The 24,351-nt window shown below is 43.7% G+C and overlaps 5 protein-coding genes across 5 annotated transcripts; 3 read left to right on the top strand and 2 right to left on the bottom strand.

The window, feature by feature from the left end:
- Nucleotides 1-9,291: 9,291 nt before the first annotated feature.
- PpBr36_03210 (uncharacterized protein) lies at nt 9,292-10,020 on the top strand (the record flags this gene model as incomplete). The annotated part of the gene is made up of 1 exon (XM_029890385.1): nt 9,292-10,020. The coding sequence occupies one exon, from the start codon at nt 9,292-9,294 to the stop codon at nt 10,018-10,020; it is 729 nt and encodes a 242-aa protein (XP_029753202.1).
- Nucleotides 10,021-11,840: 1,820 nt separating this feature from the next.
- PpBr36_03209 (uncharacterized protein) lies at nt 11,841-13,379 on the top strand (the record flags this gene model as incomplete). The annotated part of the gene is made up of 1 exon (XM_029890384.1): nt 11,841-13,379. One exon carries the CDS (start codon nt 11,841-11,843, stop codon nt 13,377-13,379), a length of 1,539 nt encoding a protein of 512 aa, XP_029754126.1.
- Nucleotides 13,380-15,057: 1,678 nt separating this feature from the next.
- On the bottom strand, nt 15,058-17,525 carry PpBr36_03208 (uncharacterized protein; the record flags this gene model as incomplete). Its single annotated transcript, XM_029890383.1, has 3 exons — nt 15,058-16,392; nt 16,468-17,229; nt 17,445-17,525. The coding sequence occupies 3 exons, from the start codon at nt 17,523-17,525 to the stop codon at nt 15,058-15,060; spliced, it is 2,178 nt and encodes a 725-aa protein (XP_029754127.1).
- Nucleotides 17,526-19,861: 2,336 nt separating this feature from the next.
- On the top strand, nt 19,862-22,339 carry PpBr36_03207 (uncharacterized protein; the record flags this gene model as incomplete). The annotated part of the gene is made up of 3 exons (XM_029890382.1): nt 19,862-19,873; nt 19,948-20,594; nt 20,668-22,339. 3 exons carry the CDS (start codon nt 19,862-19,864, stop codon nt 22,337-22,339), a joined length of 2,331 nt encoding a protein of 776 aa, XP_029754124.1.
- A 668-nt stretch (nt 22,340-23,007) lies between these two features.
- On the bottom strand, nt 23,008-23,706 carry PpBr36_03206 (uncharacterized protein; the record flags this gene model as incomplete). The annotated part of the gene is made up of 1 exon (XM_029890381.1): nt 23,008-23,706. One exon carries the CDS (start codon nt 23,704-23,706, stop codon nt 23,008-23,010), a length of 699 nt encoding a protein of 232 aa, XP_029754125.1.
- Nucleotides 23,707-24,351: the final 645 nt, after the last annotated feature.

Raw genomic sequence — 24,351 nt, 5'->3', positions numbered from 1 at the left:
TAAATTATTAGCAAAGCTTTGGTATATTTTACAAATATTTTCACTATCGTTTATTGGGTTAAATACCCAATATTTGCAATTTTTATCAAAAAATGGTAGCCCAGAATAAAATCCTTTACAATGCATTTATATTGGAAATATTTTGCATAAACGCAAAATTTATGGTAAATATCCCTTATAATATTAAATATATATTTATAATATTGATTTTTTCGTTAGGATTCCGCCATTCCAACGGTACTGGTAAAATAAAACGATGCAAATGCGAAATAAATTTTAATATTTATATTCCAGTAAACCATTTACGGAATCCTTGGATATTTATATTTGCCCGTGGATCGTATACGTATTACCCAATTCTTCCAAATCGAATACCAATGCAAATTAAAAAAGATATTTTAATAGCATTTAAAACGCAAAAAATATTATCTTTAAAACCACGTTAGTATTTTATTTTATTTTTTTTTATTTATTTATTTTTATTTTCATTTATTTATTAATTTGGCTATATAGGAACATTTGCTATAAACATTGCGTTTCAAACGTTTAAGCAAAAATGGGGCAACGAAAATGTTTTACGTAAATTTAAAGGACATTTAAACTGTTTTAATCGAATTGCATTTATAATTAAAGCGTTTCGAATTATTGAAAGTCCAGAAGGAATTGGGTATTTAGGTATATATATATAATTTTTATATATTGCATTTATATTAATAATATATATTATATTAGGTGCATATGCGGAATTCCGAAACTAACAACAAAAACCACCCGAACAACGTTTTATTTGGGATATTATCCAATTAATACAAGGAAAATTTGCTATTATATGCATTATACGTGCAATATTTAAACATTTTAATCGACAATAATATTTAGAAATAAATTTATTTTGGAAAATGGTTGCAGGATTTATTAACCTTTTTTTTTTAAAGGGATAGGAAGGTCCAGCAAATCGTACGTATTTATAATGCATATATTTTTTTATATTATATATGGAATATATTAATTTTATTTTATTAGGTCGACCTAACGGACGAAAACAAGCATATTTTTACAGTTTTATAAACCCACAAATTTAAGAAGATTAAAAGTTTTTTTTTATAGGTTATTTTTCAACTTATTAACAAATTTCTGGCCAAATTGCTAAATGGGGGCATATTTTTGGAGGTGAATTTGGAAATTGGTTAACAATAACAGTTAATGTAAACCAAATACAAATATTGGGTAAATAATATAATTATATTATTTTTAATATTTAAATATTAATTAATAAAATACAATTTAGGATTTGGTTTATATTTTAATTCCCTTAATCCAAACAAAATATTAAAAAAGCATTTCCAATGCATTTACATTGTTTATATAGTTTATATAATCCGGAATTTTAAAACGAAATTCCTTTTATGTAAAGCGCGGACACAGTTTAAAAAATTAATTAATTTACCAACGGAAGCCGAATATAAAACGCATGTGCAATATATAATCGATGTATATCCAAAAACTAAGGCTTGGTTTGAACAAAAGGAAATCCCTTGGTTAAAAACTGCAATTTTTGCACGTTGTTCAAATATTAACCAATTTTGGCGTTAAACAGCGTTTAAGCATATTAATATCGCCGAAATAGGGTATGCAGAAAATAATTCGTCAATTGGGCGAAAATTACCGCTTTTAACCGCTATTAAAAGGTATATATATATTTAAAAATATTTGGGAAAAATAATATTAATATTTTTATATTTATTTTTTTTTAGGTTGGAACGCAAATGCTTTGCTTAAACCGAAGAAGACGAAATAACGTTTAAATATGGTATTCCTATTGCATGGGATAATCGATTAAATATTGCTAAATTTGCCCGCAATTTTCAACGCAAAAAAAAAAAATATAATATATTTTTTACTGGGTAATACGTACATGCAATTTTACGAAATTAAGTTTATAATATTCCTATACCGCAATTGCAACGTATAAGCAATAACACAAATATATTAGAACCGGTACCAGATCCAGAGCCGCAATTGCAACGCATAAACAATGAAGCAGATATATTAAAACCGGTACCAGATCCAAAGCCGCAATTGCAACGTATAAACAATGAAGCAAATATATTAAAGCCGGTGCCAGATCCAAAGCCGCAACTGCAACGCATAAATAATGAAACAGATATATTAAAGCCGGTGCCAAATCCAGAGCCGCAACTGTAACGCATAAATAATAAAGCAAATATATTAAAACCGGTGCCAGATCCAAAGCCGCAACTGCAACGCATAAACAATAAAACAAATATATTAGAGCCGGTGCCAAATCCAGAGCCGCAATTGCAACGCATAAACAATAAAGCAGATATATTAAAGCCGGTGCCAAATCCAAAGCCGCAATTGCAACGCATAAATAAAGGAATATTAAATATAACGTTTCAATTATTAACAGGTAAACGTTCATTTACTACGTTTGCAAATGACGATATTATAATAATATTTGCAACAATATTGCAATAACGACGTAATATTTAACCATTAAATACGCATATAAAATTGCAAAAAGAAATCGAAAAACTTTAGGAGGAACGTTTATTAAAAAAAAAAACTGTTGGAGATTAAACGGTTAAAAAAAAAATGTGAAATATTGCAAAAGGAAATTAATTCGGAATAATAACCAAAATATTTGCTATATGCACCGCGTAAGTAACGGATATGCATTAAATCGAACAATTATTTTCCAACACCTTTTTTTTAACGGACGATCTGTATTTTTAATTTTCAAATTTAATAAACCATTAATTTTGCAAAAGCTCGGTTTTAATTTTTATATTAGGTTTAGTAATTATCGTTTATTATTAGCCCTATATTTAAACGTTTTAAATTTAAAATACGAAATTAAACGTGGTTGGAAAAATCCATATTATCTCCACATGCATTGCATTACTTCGGTTAAAACTCCAACTTTTTTTTTTTTTTTTTTTACTTTTTTTCGTTCATTTCCTTTTTTTTTTATATGAAGCTTATGCAATAGGCGAATAATTTATATATATTGCCTAAGGAAATTGCTTTTTTTTTCAATTTGCCAACCCATTTTTAATAACGATTGCAATTTTTTTTTTCCAAATTTCACTTCCGTATATTCGTCGCACATGGAATTAAATATAATTCTTTTCCCGCCGGCAATATGAGCAAAAACGATTGGGCACTATTTGAAAATCAACTGGTATATATTTATATAAATTTAATAATGGTTTAAAAATATTTATACTAATATTAATTTAGGATTTAAATGATTTTATTTTTCCAGACGTTGAAAATGCATTATTTACCTCCAAATACGGTTACCATATTGGAGGTATTGCGAACCCGAATTGGGATTGGGTCCCATTAAATAAGATAACCCCTTTTGCAAAATATATATATATTATATTTATATTTATATTTAATATATTTACAGAACAAAAAAACCCCAATTGGAATGCTGGGAAACTCGATAAAAGTAAATGTAAATATAATATTACTTTTAATTTTTTATGCGGTTTATACGCCCAGCATGTGCACGATAATATATTAATATTTTTTATAATACCACCCAACCCACCGTTGCATTTATCCAGCGTAATTCCAAAAATGTAAGTAATTATTTTAATTTATATTTATAAATATATTATGCTAATTTATTGTAAATGTATGGCGTTTTTAAACGGTAAAAGCGGTAAAATATGTGGTGCGTCGTACGCACAATTTACAAACCTTCGCCGGCATTCACGTTGCGAACACCCAGGGTTTTATAAGTGTATTGCATATATATTCCATTACCGTAATATATTATATTCGCCGTTTATTTGCTAATTTTTTGTAGGGGCATTAGGAAGTTCTAAAAACCCGAGTTTAACCGAAAAAGAACTTGGATTTAAATAAATATTTATATATATATATATATATATATATATATATATATATATATATATATATATATATTATTATTAACGTTTATTAATTTAATGCGTTGAAAAAATTCGTTCTCGACCAACATTGGAAACAAAGTAAATTTGCGAAAGAGCCGGTGTAAGTGTTTTTTTTTAAATTTTTTTTATATTTTTTTATTAATAATTTTTAGGCATATATATCCTTTGGATATTATTGCACAAGCAGCAGAACGAATCGCTTTAACCCATAAATCGTTCCGTATTAAATATAGTTCGCATTTCCAACGCCAATTATCTGTAAATATATTATTATTATTTTTTATTTAATTATTTATTAACTTTTATTTAAGGATCCGTTTCCAATATAAACCGGAAACGTAATGCAGATTTATCGCATGTAAAAACATCCGATACGCGGCCGCGTAACCGTATTAAATTTACAATAATTGCAATTAAAAATATTGCACATACGTTACATCGACATCAAATTCCTGCAATTAATAATATATTTATACCAGGTAAACGTAATGCAATTGCGCGGTAATTACCCGTTTCCAAACGGCCAATTACCCGGAAAAGCAATACTTTAATACCGCTTAAAATAAGCGATAATAACGATAAAACCGCAAACCAACCAACCGTTCGCAAATACGATATATTTACAACGCCCGAACAAAAACAAAAAACAGAAAAAAAAAAAGGAAAAAAAGGAGGAGGAAAAGGAGGAGGAAAAAGAGGAGGAAAAGGAAGAGGAAGAAAAGGAGGAAAAAAAGGAGGAGGAAAAGGGAATTGTGAAGAAAAACGTTGCAAATTTATTGCAAACACCAGAAAAAAAATTAGCAATTCGGCCCAATACGCGTGAAAAACTAATATTTTATCCTCGCAAAAGCGGTACATATACAACACGCAAACGGCCACTTTAAAAGGGATATAATCCCCAATTCCCAATTCGACCCTCGTCTCAACAACCGGATATTATACAAAATACTGGCCGGGGTAAACGGGTTAAAAAACTAACGGTTAAAGCAGCTGTTTGTAAATAATATATATATATTTATTTATTTACATATATATCGAAAACGATAACAGAATTTATATTAATTTATAATATAATTTAATATAAAAAAAAAGTTAAGGATTTTCCTTCCATATTATATGCGTATGCATTCCAATTGCACATTATAGATTATAGTATAACGCTAATAACCATTATATAACCGTTTATTATTAAATTTGTACCATGTATATGCAACGCACATATGGTAAATACCCATAAACGGTATTATTAAAATTTTAAATACAACGTATATATGGCGCATATATTACGTATATGCTAAACATATGCTTATTAAAGCTATATTTAAAGCATAAAATTAACTGTACGACCAAATCCAAATATCCCCCTAATGCGCTGCATATGCGGCGCCTATGCATTCGGATAAAATAATTTACCAAATTATTTAATATTAGTTTACGTACTGCATATATACTGTATATGGGTTGAAAATATATTTATTTTAAGCAAAATCATCCTTATTGTTTTTGCGGCGAATGAAACGACGAGTTGATTGTGTGTTAATATTATATATGGAATGTATTTGCATGGCGTATATTTACTAAATTTGGTGGGCGTTATGGTTATATTATTAATATATGTATTATATATATTATATAATGGGAAAAAATAATAAAATTTATTTTTGGAAACGCCGCGAATGCGTAAAGTTTTGGTTGTGTTAGCAATATATATGTATAACAAATAATTTATAAATAATATATACCTGTCGACGTTTTTTAATATTTTCGCGAAAAGCGGTTATTAAATATTAACGAACGCCTGCATATGCGGCCCATATATTATGCATATATATGGGTTATACAGATTTATTTTCAACTTTTTCGTTAAAAATTTGCTTATTAAGTAAATCCGTTTTTATTAGGTTAACCAATGCATATATATAATAAATGCAAACCATATATTTATAATAATAGCCTAATTGGTCCCAATTTTGCCGGGAACAGGAGCGTCGTTTGGTTGAAATTATATTAATATATTGTATATACCTAATATTTGCATTAAAATAATATATTATAACGAAAAATCCACGCAAAATAATAGCATTAATATTAAAAATACCTTATTTAAGCGATATAATAATATCCACCGCCCAACCCATAGTTTACTAGTATCCTAATTTGTATATTATTAATATATTTGCCCTATATATGCAATGCATTTATTTACTTATTTAAAATTTTTCTTTTCCACACGAAATTTCGCCCATTCGTTAGTTACCACAAAACGAAGGATAACCCTGTAAATGGTTAATATATGCAAGGCATATGCTGTACATTAGAAACATTTATTTGCGGCCCGTACGCTTTTCGTCCTTTATTATATTGGCGCGAATATTTTCTGCAATTAAAATAGTATTAATGGAATGCATATATATATTATATATTTTAATTACATTTACCAATTCCAGGGTGCTCCTTTTTTATATGGCGGGTAAGTTAAATTGTTTGTCAATCCCGTATATTAGGTATATGTATTGGAAATATATAACAAATATTTATTTTTCCATTGTTTTTGTAAATCGCACCGCAAATAACGTTAATATTTGTACTTATTATACAATTGTATATAGTAAATATATATATAATATATAGCAGGAAAAAACATTTACATTAAAACATTAATTTTGTTAAAATAAATAAAAAAGTGGGGGCATACTGCGGTAATATTAGCATATATTTTGTATATATTAGGTATATGGGGGCCGCACCAGCAAACTGTTTTTCGGTCACCTTTTTTTTGCCATTTTTTCGGTGGTATTTTATACGTATATTAACTATATATATATATCGCACAAACTATGGATTTGGATAAAAATTTACGTTTAATATAATCCTTATTTTTATATTTAATAGGGTTTATAAAATGTAAATATCCCGTATATACGGCGTATATATATTGCTAATATTTACCAATAATCTAACCGTTATCGTTTATATAAGGAGCGGTATTTCGATTAAAATTTTGCAAATTAATATCCTTTTACATACGGTTAACATATATATAACACGAGCACGGTATAAGTAATTAAAAAGTATTTATTATTGCGGTTAACCAATTGGGGAGGTTCCAATTCTGTTAACGTACCATTTTAATTATTTGTATGTTTTGTATATAGTTAGTAAATATTTAATATATAAATTGTATATTTATAGGGTATAATATATGGTAATACGGAAGGCGGTTTAAGCTAAAATAACGGGTAGGGTTAAGGCGGAAATGAAATAAAGTTGAAAAAGTAAATGGTGGGTGAAATAATTTGATAAAAAGTTTGCGCGAAGCGCAAAATATGCGCGCGTTTCGCGCATGCTCGAAATATTAAATAATAATGCGAATTTTCGTTATAAAACGATAAAATCAATTAATTTAAACGTTTAAAACTGGTTATACGTACTGTTGTTATTGCTATTATTGTTATTGTTATTGTTATTGGTGGTGGTGGTGGTGGTGGTGATAAAAAATGGTGGTGGTAATAAAAAATCAGAAAATAATGCCATACGCGGCGCATACGCGGGGCAGATGCGGTGTACGTCATTGACAGCACGTGAATCACTTTTTCTAAGTGGGGCTACTTAATATATTTGACCAATTAAAATCTATAAAGTTGAAGGGGGTTTAGAAAATAAGTGGGCCGCTAACTCAATTTGGATCCTGAACCCCCTCCAGCGAGTTTCTGAACCGGGCTCATGTCTGAACTCTCTTCCATTCCGTTCGCGAATCAAGGCTGGTAACTTTCAAAGTGGCGGCGCAGACCCTCAATCTGGACGACAGACGTGGCATCACGTAATTGACCAGCATACCCCAGAGTTGAACTAAGCATGTGCTGTTTCCCCCTGTCCGGCTCTTCTTTGTCCTCTCTCAAATGCTTGCTCTAATTTCAGCCCGCGCGTAGTCAGCTTGCGCGGGCTATCTTTGTCAGGGGCTGGATTTTTACTGCATTGGGATATCAACCCGTCTTATGCGCACCTGGTTCTATTCGTGACTATTGGAGACAAGATTCTGGAAAGCGGGCGAACAATCTGCTTAAGGTATCCCATACGGCAGTTTGGCTTTTGCGTAGTATGTCCAATGAGGAGAGCAGCCACACACTGTGCCCTTGCCAATATCAACCTGTATATATATAATATTGTACGTGCCCCCCTTGACCGTGGCCTATACGCATGCCGCCTGGATGCAACATCTCTCCGGTCCTTTACACATCAGCACCACGTGAAGGCCTCCTGAAATTCTTCTTGGTCGACAATGTTAGCTCCCAGCGCAACGTGCTTGCGTCAACGGAACCTTGTCCCCCCGGAGTGCTGACCTCTCTGTCGATAACGTACGTCAAACCGGCGTCGGAACTCTTGGCAAGCCCACTCCCTAAACTTTAAGTGATGGACACCGACAGGCTTGCCTGGAGCGCCATGGGGCTCCACCGCCGGATATTTGGCTATGCAAGACCATCATGGGATCGGGGAGTCGAGAGTCACAGTCTAGATGGAGCAGCGGGCCAGATGGGTAGTACAATCCCGATCTTACGGGTTGTTCTTCATTAATGCTGCGGCTGGTTGCGGTTCACCCTCTTGGAACTGGAGGGGCTCCTATACGACAAGACTTAAGCAACAAACAAGCAAACAAATGCCTAATTATGCTTTGAAGTAACCACGAGACACAAGAAAAAAGGCATTTACCGCTTCAAGTTGACTGGTGTGAGCACAGCAGCAAATTTGCCATCCCACCCATTGTCACACACAGCACACAGCGTTTTAAGCTGTAAAAGCTCTGCAAATAATCCATTGGTTGGATCAAGAAGACGAAGGCAAAAAAAAAAAAAAAAAAAAAAAAACTGTTATTCTTGCCTTGGGCCCGTCTTCAACTCTGTCCTTGCAAGCTTTACTCTCATTAAAAGTCAAGAAATTGCAAACATACGTCGAGGTACGTATTTTAATATGAAATTGCACTTTTTTTCAAATCACAACAGCAACAATCGATCGAAACCGCAGGCTTTTGTTTTAAAAGTCCATATTGCAACAAGCAACACATCCGCGGTGCTCCAGTCCCCCGCAGTGCCACTTGTGACGTCGGCCGGTTCCACCTCCAACTATTTCGATTTTCTCCGCACTGGCACCCAACATTAGTGTAGGTGACAATGCTACTGAAGTTTACAGCTATGTTTGATGCATATGCCCGCAAGCAATTTCGAGGTATTCGGCGGTAGTACAGCAGTCACGCGACCCTCCAATAGTCCGGCCGATAATACAAAAAAAACAACCCCCTGGATCCGCCCTCCCTCCCACAGATAACGCCGGCCCAGACTTGCCGACAATGGAAACGACCTACAAATCCTTGGCCGATCGGGTCGTTTCCAGATGGCGCCATCACGTGGAAAAACACACCACTGCTGCCCGGCCCGACCAACCTGTGCCTCGACTTTTGATCGCGCTTGCAGGTCCCCCGGGCTCGGGAAAGACGACAATCGCCACCAACGTGGTCAAGATCCTGGAGGAAAGGAGACGCAGCGACGACCCCACCACGCCCAAAACCACGGCAGTCTCGGCCGACGGCTTCCACCTGCCGCTCGAGACGTTGCGTGCGCTCCCAAACGCCGAGGAGGCCATCGCGCGGAGGGGGGCCCCGTGGACCTTTGACGGGCTGGCGGCCGTGGCGCTGGTGCGAGAGCTGGGCAGGACGCCGCGGGCGACCGTGTCGGCGCCGACGTTTGACCACGCCGTCAAGGACCCGGTGCCGGACGGGTTGAGCGTCGGCCCGGACGTCGACGTCTGTCTGCTCGAGGGCAACTACCTCCTCTGCGACGAGGAGCCGTGGTCCGGCGTCGCCGCCGAGGTGCACGACCGCTGGCTCGTCTCGGTCGCTGAGGACCTGGCCAGGGCGAGGGTGGCTGCGCGTCACGTCGCCGCTGGGATCGAGCCTGATTTGGAGAGCGCCCTGAAGAGGACGGATGGGAACGACATGGTCAATGGGCGGTTCGTCATGGACAAGAGCAGAGGGAGATATGATTTATTGATCGAGAGTGTGGAGGAGACTCGGAACTAGCGCGATAGCCTTCACCACCATACGTGTTAACGGCATGCGCAACTTTATCATGCATAGTTGTCTTTTTTTTTTTTCTCCATCGAATATACCCCAACTGTAGTAACTGCAGGGCGGTATTTGTAAATCCCCATGCTACGTGAATGTTATAACAACCCCAGATACGAAATGCGGTTGCCAGGTAGTTTCATCAATTATTTCGCATTCGTTTGTAAAAGGCTAATTTTTTGTATATCTGCATTGTTTTATGTGGTTAGTAGATTATATCCCACTATATTATCTTATATCGACTTAAAAGAGCTTGAATTAAATCNNCCCCGCCTTTACACTGCCGATTTCTTCCATGCTACAGCCCGGAGACCTCTCTCGGGAGTTTGAACAGCCTCATATTTTAGCCCAAAATTCACCCGTTGATAGACAAATCACTGTCCGATTCTGAGAATGAAGTTACCTCGCTTACATTATTCCCTCATGGAGCCACCCCTGGGAATCACCCGAGCTACTCGGGAGTCTTGAAGTCGACTCCCTGATTGTTCAGGCATTTAGAACTTGATGCTTACCTACTTAGATACCCAAATACCTAATAATATAATCTCGTGGCGTTGGTATGCACTTTTGTATAGTGTATTCCAAGTAAGTGCTTTACCGTTGCAAACCCGCATCTCAAAATAACTATAAAAGCCTTTGCTGCTTGATGAAATTACAAGAAGCAAGACTCGCTGTATCATTTTTTTTGGACTTTATTACAATTATAGACTGTTTGTTGGCATGTTTGGATTCGTTACAACCAACAGTAAGCATAAACATGCAGGTAGTGTTGCTTATTTCTTCTGAAAAGTAGCGTGACAAGAACCAAGATAACTAAGGTAGACTTTTATTCGCACATAAAATACAATTTGCTGATTCTGAGCTGTTAAATGTGTGTCCGGTTGCATGTATGATACGGGGCGGTCCTTCTTCCTCAGGACGACAAACGTGACGTAAACACTCGCAGAGAAAATTTACGCAAAAACGAATGATGTCGTTACATCACTCGTTACCTTCTTTATCTGGAGAAGTCCAAACCTGGGGGTTCACAAAAAAGGGGGTGGTATTGTCTGCGCCAACAATCTGACAGCACGGCCTACAAGACCTGCCCGTTACGGTTCTCATAAAAACAGACTCTTGTTCCTGGGCCGCGCCTTCCAATCCGGCCTCCGTTCAGGCAGCACAGTTTGCAACAATCATTTACCAGAGCAGCAGGAAGGTACAGCCCAAAAACACCTTGCTGGCACATTTCACATTTGCTGCGTTGCGGCTGAATGCAGCTTTTTGTCCTCGTTCGATCACGTGCATGTGGTACAACTTACAGCTAGTCTAGTCTAGCTGTTCCTACCAGGACTGTTTCGGTTTCCCAAGTGCTGGTTTGGCACACTGTCATCACCCAAACTCTCATCAACAGCAGCCACCACCTCAGAGCTGATCGCGGGACTCAGTGCAGGCATCCCATTCATTTCCATCGCAGACAATGCCTACAAACCAAGCAAGAATTGACAAGAACACAGCAATGCCCCAGGCTTGATCACCAAAGCTTGTTAGACTTGTTGCTCGAACCCAACATCTTTTGGCGGGTTATCAGATGTGGGGTCATTCAGTCGATTTCTCTTATTCCAAAGTTTCGAGAGCTGCCTGCCTGCCTGCCTACCTCACCTTACCTTACCCTTATTTTGTTTTATCTGCCATACTCTACCTGACCCGGATCCTTGTATTGAAGCAATCGCCGCATTTTCGCCAAGACAATTATCCTCATCTTGGTCAGCCTTCCTCATCGGCACTCGCCCATCATGGCCAACCAGGACCTATTCGTATTGGAATGGAGAGACCAGGAAGATCGTGCTGTCGTGCAATACAATGAGATGAACAAACGTCGCAAATTAGAGCAGGAGAATCTGGCGCTCAAAACCCTTCTGCGCGAGCATGGCATCTGTTGGTCGCCCAAACTGAAGCATCGCCCCGAATTTTTCGATGGAACATTCGATCACCGCTTCTCGTCCGAAGGTCGCAGGGTCCGTACACGTGTCACACGAGCTCAGACTGCCGCCCAAAAGGCTGTTCAAGAGGCTGCCGAGAACGGCCTCAAGCTCCCAATGGAGATTCTTCTAATGATCACCGAGTACGCCATGGTTGGCAACACTCCGATCATCGACCCTTTATCGAAACCGTCGCGCCAAAATCTCACCAAGGCGGAAACCAAGAAAGGCAGCGAGGTTGCGTATGGTCTTTTGGGCGTAAATAGAGCCATCAGGGAAGAAGCTTCCAGGATGATGTGGTCCAAGAACACCTTGACGTTCACCACCATTGATGCCCTGCATAATATGGCCCAGCTTCCTCTAGCCGTCCGGTCCGAGATCAAGAACATCAATCTTCGAGTCATTGCTCGTTACTATCACGAGAATGACGACCCCGTCACCCTCAAAAAGAGTAGGTATCCGAACCTTCCTCGCACTATTGATTTACCTATCAACAAGCGGCCCAGGTCACACAATGCCGCCCACGGAGGATTTCGCAGCTACTCATGGCTTCAGATTGCCGACTTTCTGCAAGCACTGTTGCCCCCTTATGACCCGGAGCATTCCAACTCCACCAAGCAGCCAAAGAGACAAGGCATTCTCTTCCCGAATCTAGATACCATGAGAATCGATCTGATCAATTTCGCCCAAGACCTTCTTCGCTACATCCCCGGCAACTGTATCCATGACATCGCGGCCCATGAGCTTGCGAGCGTGTTGAGCGAGCTCACAGTCACAGGTTTGCCTTGCTGTCAAGTCGGCATCAAGGTTGGAATGGATCTTTCCCAGATGCTCCGCGACAATGGTCTCTTCCTCGATGCGTCTAGCGCATATATTATGCCACGAGGAAAAAGGGTCATGCTCGTCGGGGGCAAGATCCCAATGTCTTCCAGAGTGATTCGTCCCAGGATTCTGATGGAGATGACTGACGAGGATAAGGAGACCTTTGACATAACCGAAGAGGGCAACATTCACTACATGCCCAACATCTACGGCAGCCACCACCACCCACACTCCCCAGGCTACAACCCTGAGCCAGTGCCTTTAACCCTCAAAGGTCCGTACTCCTGCGAGTATGACCAGATTTGGAAGAGGGTTCCAAAGACACTAGGTTCCGAGGAGCGGGAATGGGTATCTTTTGAGAGTGATCTCGGCCTGAATGAGGATGATGTGGTCTGGGATAGAATCTCAGATCTTGATCTGGACTCAGAGGCTGATCTTTCTGACTACCATTCCTTTTTGGATCCAGAGGACAAGCGTGCCGCGTGCCGCAAGTGCAACAAAATCCACTGGGACCCCTACGATTCAGAGTGATGAGACGATTCATTCCTCGTGTCATTACTAAATAATGAACACACAAAAGCCAGGAAGATCGTTTCATTCATGGTCTGGGTGTAAGCCGGAGCACCTACCTCAACAAAAGAGCGTTGCCATTTTGGTAGTGTACCTAGACAGGGCACAGGGTTGTGTTGGAAGTGGAAGGGATTTCATTATTTTGCTGCAACCCAAAACTGTCTTTGCACTGGTGACATGTACTGTCGAGCACAGTTGATGTATTGAAAAAAAAATGTAGTCAAGCGATAAACAAAAGTTCTCATGTTGATTATTCAAGGTCTTTCGAGGTGGCAAGTCGGGAGACAAAGTCCAAGCCCTTGTATTAGTTATAGTAATAACATTGTGAAACCCCAACTAGGAAATTGGCATGTTGGTATACTGGGTTGGGGCCCGATAACCCTACCTGACTTGACGAGACCTAGTGGAGTAGGGTACCAGTGATCGGATGGCAGGTCCTGGCCGTGACAGAGATGGCGTGGAGAAGGGGCCTGGAGAGGCCAAAAGCGAAGAAACCCCTACAGCCGGGGCTCCAGTCAGCGAGAAACATGGCCTTCTCAAAAAGGTACTAAACTTACTCGTAACGCGCGATAGGCCGATCAAGTCAAGACCCGTGCGGTCATCCTCGCCACGTGCATGGTGCATGCTCCGTACATACATAGCTACTGGCACGTCATCCCTCTCCAGGACACGATGACCCTTGTTGTTATGCCAAGGATCTAGATACCTATAAACTTTTTTTTTCTTTTTTCTTTTTTCTCCAAGGGCAAAAAAAGAGGCCGTAGCGGTCAGATGTAACGGCCGCGGCTCATGCTTGCCGAGGCAGTCGATCAGAGTTTAGGCGGTACATGCACTCGTCTCGATCTCGCGTGGTCCACCTGGCCGTTACCACACACGCAAAGGGTGAAGAAAAAAAAAAAAAAAAAAAAAAAAAAAATAAAAAAAATAAAAAAAAAAAATAAAAAAAAAAATAAAAAAAATAAAAAATAAAAATAAAAGAAACAGGGAGAGAAAGAGAAAGGAGCGAAATAGACATGTGCTATTAGACTATGATAAGAGTGCATATATTTCCGAAACTAAACAATAACATCAAAATAAATGAGCAAGGAATCCCATGCCTGTCGCTATGCAAAAACATGTCGTGAGATTTGCCGGCATCTGCACAACCATCCCATCAACAAGATTGAATGAGTCCTTCCCAAGGCGCCAGATTTAAAAATCTCGCACTTTCTAATGATTTCCCAAGGTCAGAAACGTGCTGTTTTTTCCGTATTCTCCTTTGTTTGCTGCGTCAGTGCCTTTGTAGAGAATAAAAAAAGGGGTTGATCGTAACCGAAACCCTCCCAAGGCAAAAGTTTCCCAAGTAGTAAATTCCCAATATAATCCTTACCGTTTATGATGAAAATCAAGCAAAACAACGCCACAAGACTAAAGGGGGGGATTTAGGAAAAAAACAGGAAGTGTATGCCAGGGACAGTAGAGTCAACCAAATAGCAGAGGGGAGAGTGAGAATATTCATATCACGTCAAACATTAACAGCGTTAAACGTGACCAAACGTCGCGAGGGAGACGCGCCGTGTATAACTGTCGAGTATATCCAAAATTCAGTGTGCCCATGCGTTCAAAATGACGGGTTTCACCACAGCGTAAAATTCCACAGCTATCGCCATGTTGATTGCGGTCCGATACCAAACATTGTGAACTGAGGTGGCGTCTGGTTGGGGTCGTTATGGTCCATACGGGTCGGCGGCAGTACGCCGTTCGATGTCGCGTCACCCTGTGGCGCAACGCCCGTGCCTGGAACGACGGGGAAGCCAGAGTTGTCCAAATCAATCCTTGAAAAGACTTCCCAATCTGTCCCGTCAAGGTAGTTGCCGATAAACTCATCAAATGTCGGATCCACGGGCCCTGGCATGGGTACTTGAACGTTGGTCGCTTCCTCAGAGACCATGCGGTTTGACTGAGGAATTCGGGAGAGCTGTGAAGGACTGCTGTTCTCGCTCTTGACGTAATCTTGTGGTACCATTGACCTCAAGTGCTCAATGTACGGAGGCGTGGTGAGTGTTATGCCGATTTGTGTTGAGCAGTACTCCTCCTTCACGTTCCAGCCTTTGACCAGGAGCGACGCCAGCAACAGGTTTTCTTTGCTGGCGTTGACTTTAAGCAGCTCTGGGTGATATGATAATATGTGCTCGATGGTGTCCCAGGCACGATCGACCAAAGGGCCCGAGGGTCTTTGGCTAAGTTGCCCGGCAAGGAATGTGAATAGATCGTTGTGGAACTGCAATCGCAGGAACCAAAGATATGCGGCCTTTGAAGAGTTCCGATAGCTGGCGAGGGAACTTTCAAAAGACTCCACTGCTATTTTAAACATGTGGTCTATGTGTGTCTCGATTGTTGCATCGCCAGGCTCGAGTGACTCCCTGATGCGTTGCATAATGATGTCCTTGAATTCGATGGTGTATTCATGAAGAGGGCCTGCTGCTGGATCGCAGAACTTATCGGTAAGCTCGAGTAAAGACTGTGAAAGCCCATCGATCAGGCCGCGAAATTCCTTAATCTTTTCCTCGCTCGGCGCGCCGGGGATATTTTTGACCTTTTCGTCGTTGTACAGAAACACAGGCTCAATTCCCGGGCTTTCCACGATGAAACGGGCGACTTTGTTTGTAATCAGGACAAAGATCATCTCGGTCGGGCCATCTCGATCCTTGACGGGCTCGGTCGCTGAGGGATGCAGATCTGCGTCGTTGACGTTCTTGGGTTCTTGGGTGTCCCAGACTCTTGGGAGTAGCGAATGGCCTAGACCGGACATTAGAGCAGTCTTGAACTCCATTGACAATATTTGAAACCAGAGACGTCGCCGCATCTCAGTCTCGAAAGGTGGTAGACCCAGCATTGTGCCGTCACGATGTAGGCCCATCTTCTGTGCTATCCTTATCACCACACCATTGAGCACCCATGCGGCATGCCTGTTGTACCTGCCCTGGAGCGAGATCTAGCATGCAATTGAGAGACGTGTCAGCAGATATACAGAATTTGGTTTTGCTCAAGTGTCACCGTTACAACATACGAGATAGTGAACGAGCGCTTGAAGGGTGGTTAAATCGTGTGTTTTGAGGAAGCCGATGCGAATCAGACTCGTGCGAACACCCGAGGAAAATCGCTGGAGGGCTGCATCCCTGCCGTATCCGAGTATAGATGTGCATTCGGCATCGGACAACGAGACGACGGCGAGCGTATAGATGGAGAATAGCAAGGCCTCGATATTTTTTGGCAGCGGGGCACCAGCAGTGGCTTCGACCAAATATGGCTGGAGAGACGGTACATGGACGAGCTTGATCAGGGGGTTGACCCGATCCAGAAACACCTGCCACAAGCGGAAGATATGCCCTGGACTTGGTTGCAACTCCATGGTGCTTCCTGCGCCCTGCGCGACATCGCCGCCAAAGACGAGGTCTGCATTCGTATCTGGGGTCATGTAATCGGAGCTTTCGTCTTCGGGAGTGCTCTCGTCGTTGTCAATAATATCACGCATCGCCCGGAGCTCGTCGTATATAGTGCTGAGCATATACGAATCCACGAATCGAACGCTTCCGTCTTCGTGGATCAGTTTGCCGTGACGATTCCATTCCGGCAACGGCTCCTCGCCCTTGGGTGGGCTTTGAGATAAGCTGGTATTTTTTCTATTCAGTCTTCCGATGTCGGGCTTCCCATCGGGTGCGTATTCCTTCAATAGTTCCTCGCATCGCGCCAGTCTCTCCTGGAGGTCTTGGTTTGGCCTTCGTCGCTTGCGCGCAGGCGCGGGTGTGCTCGGGGTACATTGTACGTTGGCCTATTGAGGCCAGGGCAAGGTGGCAGTCAGCAGGCGAGACCAAGCGTGAGATGGATGCGGAGGGTCAAAATGGTGGGTGCACTATTACCCTCTGACAATTCGCACACGGGAAAGATCTATCGCATTTTATTTTGCGATGCTATGCAAATTGTGATTTCACGGGTCAGCCGATGTATACGTAGATGCCGTTTGTTCCGGTCGGTGTTATATTTTACCTGGCAGAGCACGCAGGCGAGGATGCGGGGTGTTTTGCCCGTGACAGAACCCGCTGTCGCGCTCGCTGCGACCGACGACATTATTGCACTCCACTGCTGCTCTCGTTGCGCGTGACAAGTTGGACAAATAAAGATGAACGATGAAGAATTACAAGTGGGAAAAGAAAGCACTGCACAATGGGCTTTCCACTGGCAAAGAAAAAGAAAAAAAAAAAGAGATGTCGTGTCTAGAAATTCTCACCTAACTAATCCAGGAAATGATATTAGCTTAGCCATCAATGAGTGAGTAAGTGAGTGGGCTGAGTTGTTCTATTTCCTGGGTAATTTTTTTGCGGATTGGCCAGCTTCGGTCTGAACCGTCGAGCCGTTATGGGTCTGGAACGGCTTTCATCAAGGCTGGGGGCTAGTGTGGTGGGAATTCAACATGCAGGACCCCTGTTACCTCCACGTCGTGCTCCACTGCAAAAGTTGATATAACATTCGTCATACACGATTGTTGATAAGCAAAGATGTTTCGGAAATCGTGACAACGGGGTTGAAGTCGTTAATCTTTTGACACATGTACATGCCTACATGAGTGCGTTCACTGACAAGGCGCTGATCAAGGGCTTTAGACAGAACACTATATCTAGCTATACTAAGTACATAATCTTGTCATGGCTAAGTACTATATAGTAAGTAGCAAAAGGTAGGGTACTTTAGTTGGGATGGGGGAGGGGTAAGACGGAACGAAGTTGGGAGAATAAAAGAGGGGAAGGGTCAAGCGATTGGGAAAGGTGAAGCAAACAACAACGACAACAGAAAAAATATACATAAAAGGGGTAAAAGAAAAGGAGAAGGTAGGCAAGCTCCCCAGCAAAACCCCTAGAAAATCATTAGATTCGATTCGGAGATTTTGATAAGGAAAAGGAAAAGGTTCCTGGTAAACTCAATCCCTTTTTTTTCAATCCCAGACTGGATTCACTTGCAAGATTGTTGTCAGCTTCAACCCAAAATAAGGGACTTCATGCCGGAATCCGCGGGTAGCTCGCCAAGGTCGCTTCACGATCTGAATACACTACCTACACTGCGTGGAATAATTAGAGCCAATCGACCATGACCCTGTCCCGTCCTACCTGCCTTACCTAATAATATACCTAGGCTGTCATCCTCCCCGGGAGGGTGATCCGGCACTTGGCCATCTTTCAACCTTTGCTGCTGCTAGCACACCAGTACAGCACGGCCAAGTACGTCGATCTTACACTTGTACAACATACACCGTTAATTAACGCAGCTACTTGCTGTCTTTATGGGGAAGACGTTGATTTGATCGAATCGGAATGTCAGGCCTTGCTTGCGACGGAGTTCGGAGTTGGAGGTTTTCTTCAGCCGCTAACTCCGAACTTACTACTATACCCGGTACACTAGTATAATGTCATCCTGTGCTTTTCTACTACTCCTGCAGGTCGTACTGCGTCAAGTAATAACACACCAATACTTTTGCTTTGGAAACGCCATCAGTCGGCCGTCAGGTTCCATACATTAAACTTGAGGCTTAGATGTGGATCATTCGGTCCAACGTACGCAATACGTTAGGACAGTACGTTGTGACTCGAATAAAGTTCGAGGCGGTCGCCACTATGGAAGTGATGCGATAGGGGGGTCGGTACGTAATACCCGGGTGGGCAGCCGCTGTCAGGAACCCGTTGGGTTTCTGTTGCGATGGAGAGGACTCCGTACCTATGCGGTCTCACGGCGCATTTGTCTACTTACCACCTGACCTGCGTTTGTCACCCTGATGGTTTCTAATAGACTCGATTTCATCGCTAACGGGAGTTTAGCGTGAAGAGGCTCTTCCCGAGTACCGAGTAATAACCCCAATATTAAGCCGTAAACGAACTTTTGTTATTTTATTTTAAGCTTCGATGTAACTAGTCTACTACGTACCTAGACTAGTCTAGACTACAATTACAGGGTAGAAGTAGAAAATTCCAAGTCAAGTACTTATGCCGATGTTTTTGACCCCGCCAACTCCCTTCTCGTTCCGTTTCTTTTCAAAACAAATTACAAGTAGTAATTATTAGTAGGGTACTGTAGTCAGTACCCTTGCCTTTGGACCGCCCGCTCGAGCATGAATTCTTAACGGCAGAGCGCATGGGCCCCATTTAAGCCCTCCGAGACAGCCAATAGACTTGAGCCAATTAGAAGGTGTTAGCGTAGGTGGAGAAAAAAAAGTTCGGTTGCCGACCCTGAAGACATCGATCGCAAGCAGCCATCATCATCATTATCGCAGTCGGGAATGAATGTTTGTTCCAAGAACAAATTGCTCAGTGACTTGAGTTTTGTGACATATCATATCGGTCGCAGGGTTTAAGCCACTCGTGGTCATCGTGAACTGCCTGTCCGAGGTAGCGAAGCCACTACAACCCGAAGCCATCATGCTTCCTGCGGTACGTGACTGGCTCCGACTTCGGCGCCACCAACTTTCACCGTATTGGTGTCTGACAACACTTTGTTTGAATAGAGACGTAGCCTGGCGCTCATCGCCACGAGGGGCTGTCGCAGGCTCCCCAGCCTTGTACCGATTGCCTGCCGCACACAACGATTCAGGCCGCTCAGCTCGACTTCCAGGGTACGGCAGAACGCGTTCCACTCGCAGCTGCAAGACACATCCTCGGACCTATTCTCCTCCCTCCAGAAACCGCCGTCGAGCCCCCAGACCCTCACCGAGAAGATTGTTCAGAGGTACTCCGTCGGCCTTGCTCCTGGAAAGAAGGTCAAATCCGGCGACTATGTGACCTTGTCACCGCACCACTGCATGACGCACGACAACTCGTGGCCTGTCGCCCTCAAATTCATGTCGATCGGAGCCTCCAAGATCCATGACAACAGGCAGGTCGTCATGACCTTGGACCACGATGTCCAGAACAAGAGCGAGTCCAACCTGAAAAAGTACAGACAGATTGAGGAGTTTGCCAAGACGCACGGCGTCGACTTCTACCCTGCGGGGCGTGGCATTGGGCATCAGATCATGGTTGAGGAGGGCTACGCATGGCCGGGCACGGTCACAGTCGCGTCGGACAGCCACAGCAACATGTACGGAGGTGTTGGCTGTCTCGGTACGCCCATGGTTCGTACTGACGCCGCCTCCATCTGGGCTACCGGGAAAACGTAAGTTGGGCTGCATCAAGATATCACAAGCCATCACAGAAACGGAGCACTGACTACGGAGACACGTGGGCAGGTGGTGGCAGATCCCCCCTATCGCCAAGGTGACTTTTACGGGTGTGCTACCCCCTGGTGTCACGGGAAAGGATGTCATCGTTGCACTTTGCGGTCTGTTCAACAATGACGAGGTGCTAAATCATGCGATTGAGTTCACCGGCTCGGAGGAGACGATGCGCAGCATCCCCGTGGACGACCGTCTCGCCATCGCAAACATGACCACAGAGTGGGGGGCCCTCGCTGGGCTCTTCCCGATCGATTCAGTCCTTCAAGGGTGGCTCCGCGGCAAGGCGACCACTGCTGCCATGTTTGGAGGCGGCCGGGACGTTTTCACACACGAGAAAATCGCAGAGCTCATCCAGAACCAGCTGAGGGCCGACCCAGGAGCGAAATATGCCAAGTCTCTTTATCTGAACCTGTCGACACTCGCCCCCTTTGTTGCCGGACCCAACTCAGTCAAGGTCGCTACACCCCTCAAGGACCTCGAGGCTAAGGATATCAAAGTCAACAAGGCCTACCTTGTCTCGTGCACAAACTCCCGAGCGTCTGATATCGCTGCGGCGGCCAGAGTTTTCAAGGAGGCTTCCAAGGATGGCAAGCCCGCAGTCGTTGCGCCTGGGGTCAACTTTTACATCGGAGCCGCCTCTACCCTTGAGCAGGCCGCCGCCGAAGAGGCCGGCGACTGGAAGGTGCTGCTAGATGCGGGCGCCCAGGCCCTTCCCGCCGGCTGCGGACCGTGCATTGGACTAGGCACGGGTCTTTTGGAGCCCGGCGAGGTGGGAATCAGCGCGAGCAACCGCAACTTCAAGGGTCGGATGGGGTCGACGGACGCCAAGGCCTACCTTGCCAGCCCGGAAGTCGTAGCCGCTAGCGCTCTCCAGGGCAAGATTGCGGGCCCTGGCTGGTACCAGAAGCCTGAGGGCGTGGAAAAGGTGATTATCGGCGAGGGCAACGGTGATGCAGTCCATGACAAGGCGGTCAGCATAGAAGAGGCACTGGCCAAGCTGCTCGGAGAAGCGGAAAGCATGATTTCCGACGCTGAGCAGAACTTGGGTGGCTCATCACAACAGGCCGAGAGCGCGGAGGAGGAGGCCCTCACCGAGATTCTACCTGGGTTCCCCGAGCGAGTCGAGGGCGAAATCGTGTTCTGCGATGCGGACAACATCAATACGGATGGAATCTACCCTGGCAAGTACACATACCAAGACAACGTTTCGACCGAGAAGATGGCCGAGGTGTGCATGGAGAACTACGACAAGGACTTTGGCAAGGTTGCGCGGGAGGGTGACGTGCTGGTGGCGGGTTTCAACTTTGGCTGCGGCAGTTCCCGTGAGCAGGCGGCCACGGCAATCCTGGCCAAGCGCATCCCGCTCGTGGTTGCGGGCAGCTTCGGCAACATCTTCAGCCGCAACAGCATCAACAATGCGCTCATGGGCGTCGAGGTCCCGAGGCTGGTTCAGAGGCTGCGCGAGACGTTTGGCGGCAAGGGGCAGGGCGAGGAGAGCAAAGCGCTTACTCGCCGGACGGGTTGGACATTCGTCTGGGATGTCAGGAGGAGCAAGGTTACCGTTACCGAAGGCAGTGGTGGTGAGACGTGGAGCCAGAAGGTTGGCGAGCTGCCTCCCAACGTCCAGGAGATCATTGCCAGGGGTGGACTAGAGAAGTGGGTCAAGAGCCAAATCGAGGCTTAGATGTGTGGGTAGAGAGAGAGAGAGAGGGAGACAGCTGGACAGCGCACGTCATTCTGTTTCTTACTGATTATTTGATATTCTGTGTTGGGGCCTACCATGTTCCACGCATCATGTGTTTATTATACCAGGATCTTGGGGGCTATTGCCAGGCGTCTAAAAAAAAATAAAAAGGGAGGGAGATTTAAGAGTCATTCTTTTGACACATGCTAGTCATTTTGACAGGCATCAGGAACTTTTTGTTTTCTTTTTACTTTTTTTCTGCACGGTAGAGATGTGGAGAATCCAGCTTGTATTTTTTTTAGAAACATAAATCATTCAATACATACATGAAGAGGCGAGTCGTTGCCAGGCATCATATATACTGTTCCGAAGCAGTGAAGAAAAGATCCTCAAATCCCCGACCAACCGAGAAAAAGGAAGAAAAAGAAAAACCATTACGCCACTGGTATGCCTGCCAAATGCTCGACCTACAAGCAAAAAAAAAAGGACCAAAAAAGTAGAAAAGGAAATCACAAAAAAAAAGGGGGGAAAGAGAAGAGAATATAAAATTTGAAAAATCAAGAGATCAAGAAATCAAAGAAATCAAAGAAAACCCAAAGAAATAAAAAGTAGAAAGAAACCCTAAGAGCCAAGGAACACCACGTCCTCCTCCCATCCTAGCAGCAAAATCAGGCAAGCAGGTAGACGAAAGCGGCGAGAGCGGCGAGCTGGAAGCCAGGGTTGACGGACGAGGCAGCGGCGGTGGGGATGGGGGTGCCGGGCCTGGTGGCGTTTCCAGCAGGGAGGGTGCCGGAGGGCCTGGCGGGGGTCGGGGTGGTCGGGGGCCTGGTGGGGGTGGGGGTGCCGGGCTTGCTGGGGGACACGGTGGGCCTGATGAGACCGGTGTAGTTGCCGCCCATGCTGACGGTGACGGTGACGGTGACGGGGATGCAGCTGGAGGCCAGGGCGGGCGGCAGCGTGGGCATCAGACCCGGGGGCGACGAGGCCTTGTTGTTGGACTGCTGCAGCGTCGGCGTTGTCTTGTTGTTGTTGTTGTTGCCGCTGTCGGAGAAGTTGCAGGTGCGCACGACGCGGTCAATGTTCTCGCGCTGGTCGTTGCTGGCCTTTTGCGCGGCGAAGCACTTTTGGCAGGCGATGGCGGCCGACGCGACGTCGAACTCCTTGCTGGGGCACACGCAGGCCGCCTCGCTCTTGTCGCTGTTGTTCTTGTCCCGCTTGTTGTAGCACATCTCGGTCAGCTCCTGGATGTCGGAGCAGGTCTCCGCGCAGGCTGACGGCACGTCCTTGCTGTCGATCTTGAGCTCCGTGCCGGCCACGAAGGGTGCCAGGGCGGCTGTGGCGAGGAGGATGATGGAGGTAGAACGCATCTTGAAATTTGGTTCTGTTTTTTTTTTTTGCGTGTCTAAGACAGAAAAAAAAAAAAAGCAAGAGGAAAAAAAAAGAAAAAAAGAAAAAGAGACTAAAGAGTGAATGAGTGAATGAGTGAGTGAGTGAGTGAGTAATTAGGGAGAAAGGAGAAAAAGAAAAGGTGATTAGGATTGAAGACTCGAGAGTAGTCTGGGGTGGAGAGAGAACCAAGACGGTCAGAGAGGGAGATACGGTTCCGTATTTAACATGGTTTGTCTTTTGGTGATGCCATCAACAGAGGTCCTTGGACTTGAATCAAGCATCCATCCAGTTACAAACATAGTACGCCTATATTGGCAAAAGCCATAATGATCTCCGCCAGGTTAGCAGCAAATAGTGTTAACAAACTCGCAATGGCTGCATATCCGGGGGCGCCCCTTGTGGCAGGTGCTATGTCGTGACCAAGGATTTCCACAAAATTTGTCACCATAGCCACCTTTTTTTTATTCCCCACGCCGAAAACAACGGGAAGCAAGGGGGAAGCAAACAGTCTTGGCAGGTGGGAAAAAATAGCTTGATGCTCCTATGTTGGGAACAACTGGCTGTCAAGAGCGCTCTCGGGGGTGGGAATCCACACCCCTGCGGTTTCGTTGCAAATATAGTGG

The sequence above is a fragment of the Pyricularia pennisetigena genome, chromosome 3 (genome assembly GCF_004337985.1).
Source record: "Pyricularia pennisetigena strain Br36 chromosome 3, whole genome shotgun sequence".
NCBI classification, from domain to species: Eukaryota; Fungi; Ascomycota; class Sordariomycetes; order Magnaporthales; family Pyriculariaceae; genus Pyricularia; species Pyricularia pennisetigena.
Note: the sequence above shows the minus strand (reverse complement) of the source record. Positions and strands in the feature narration are given on the sequence as shown.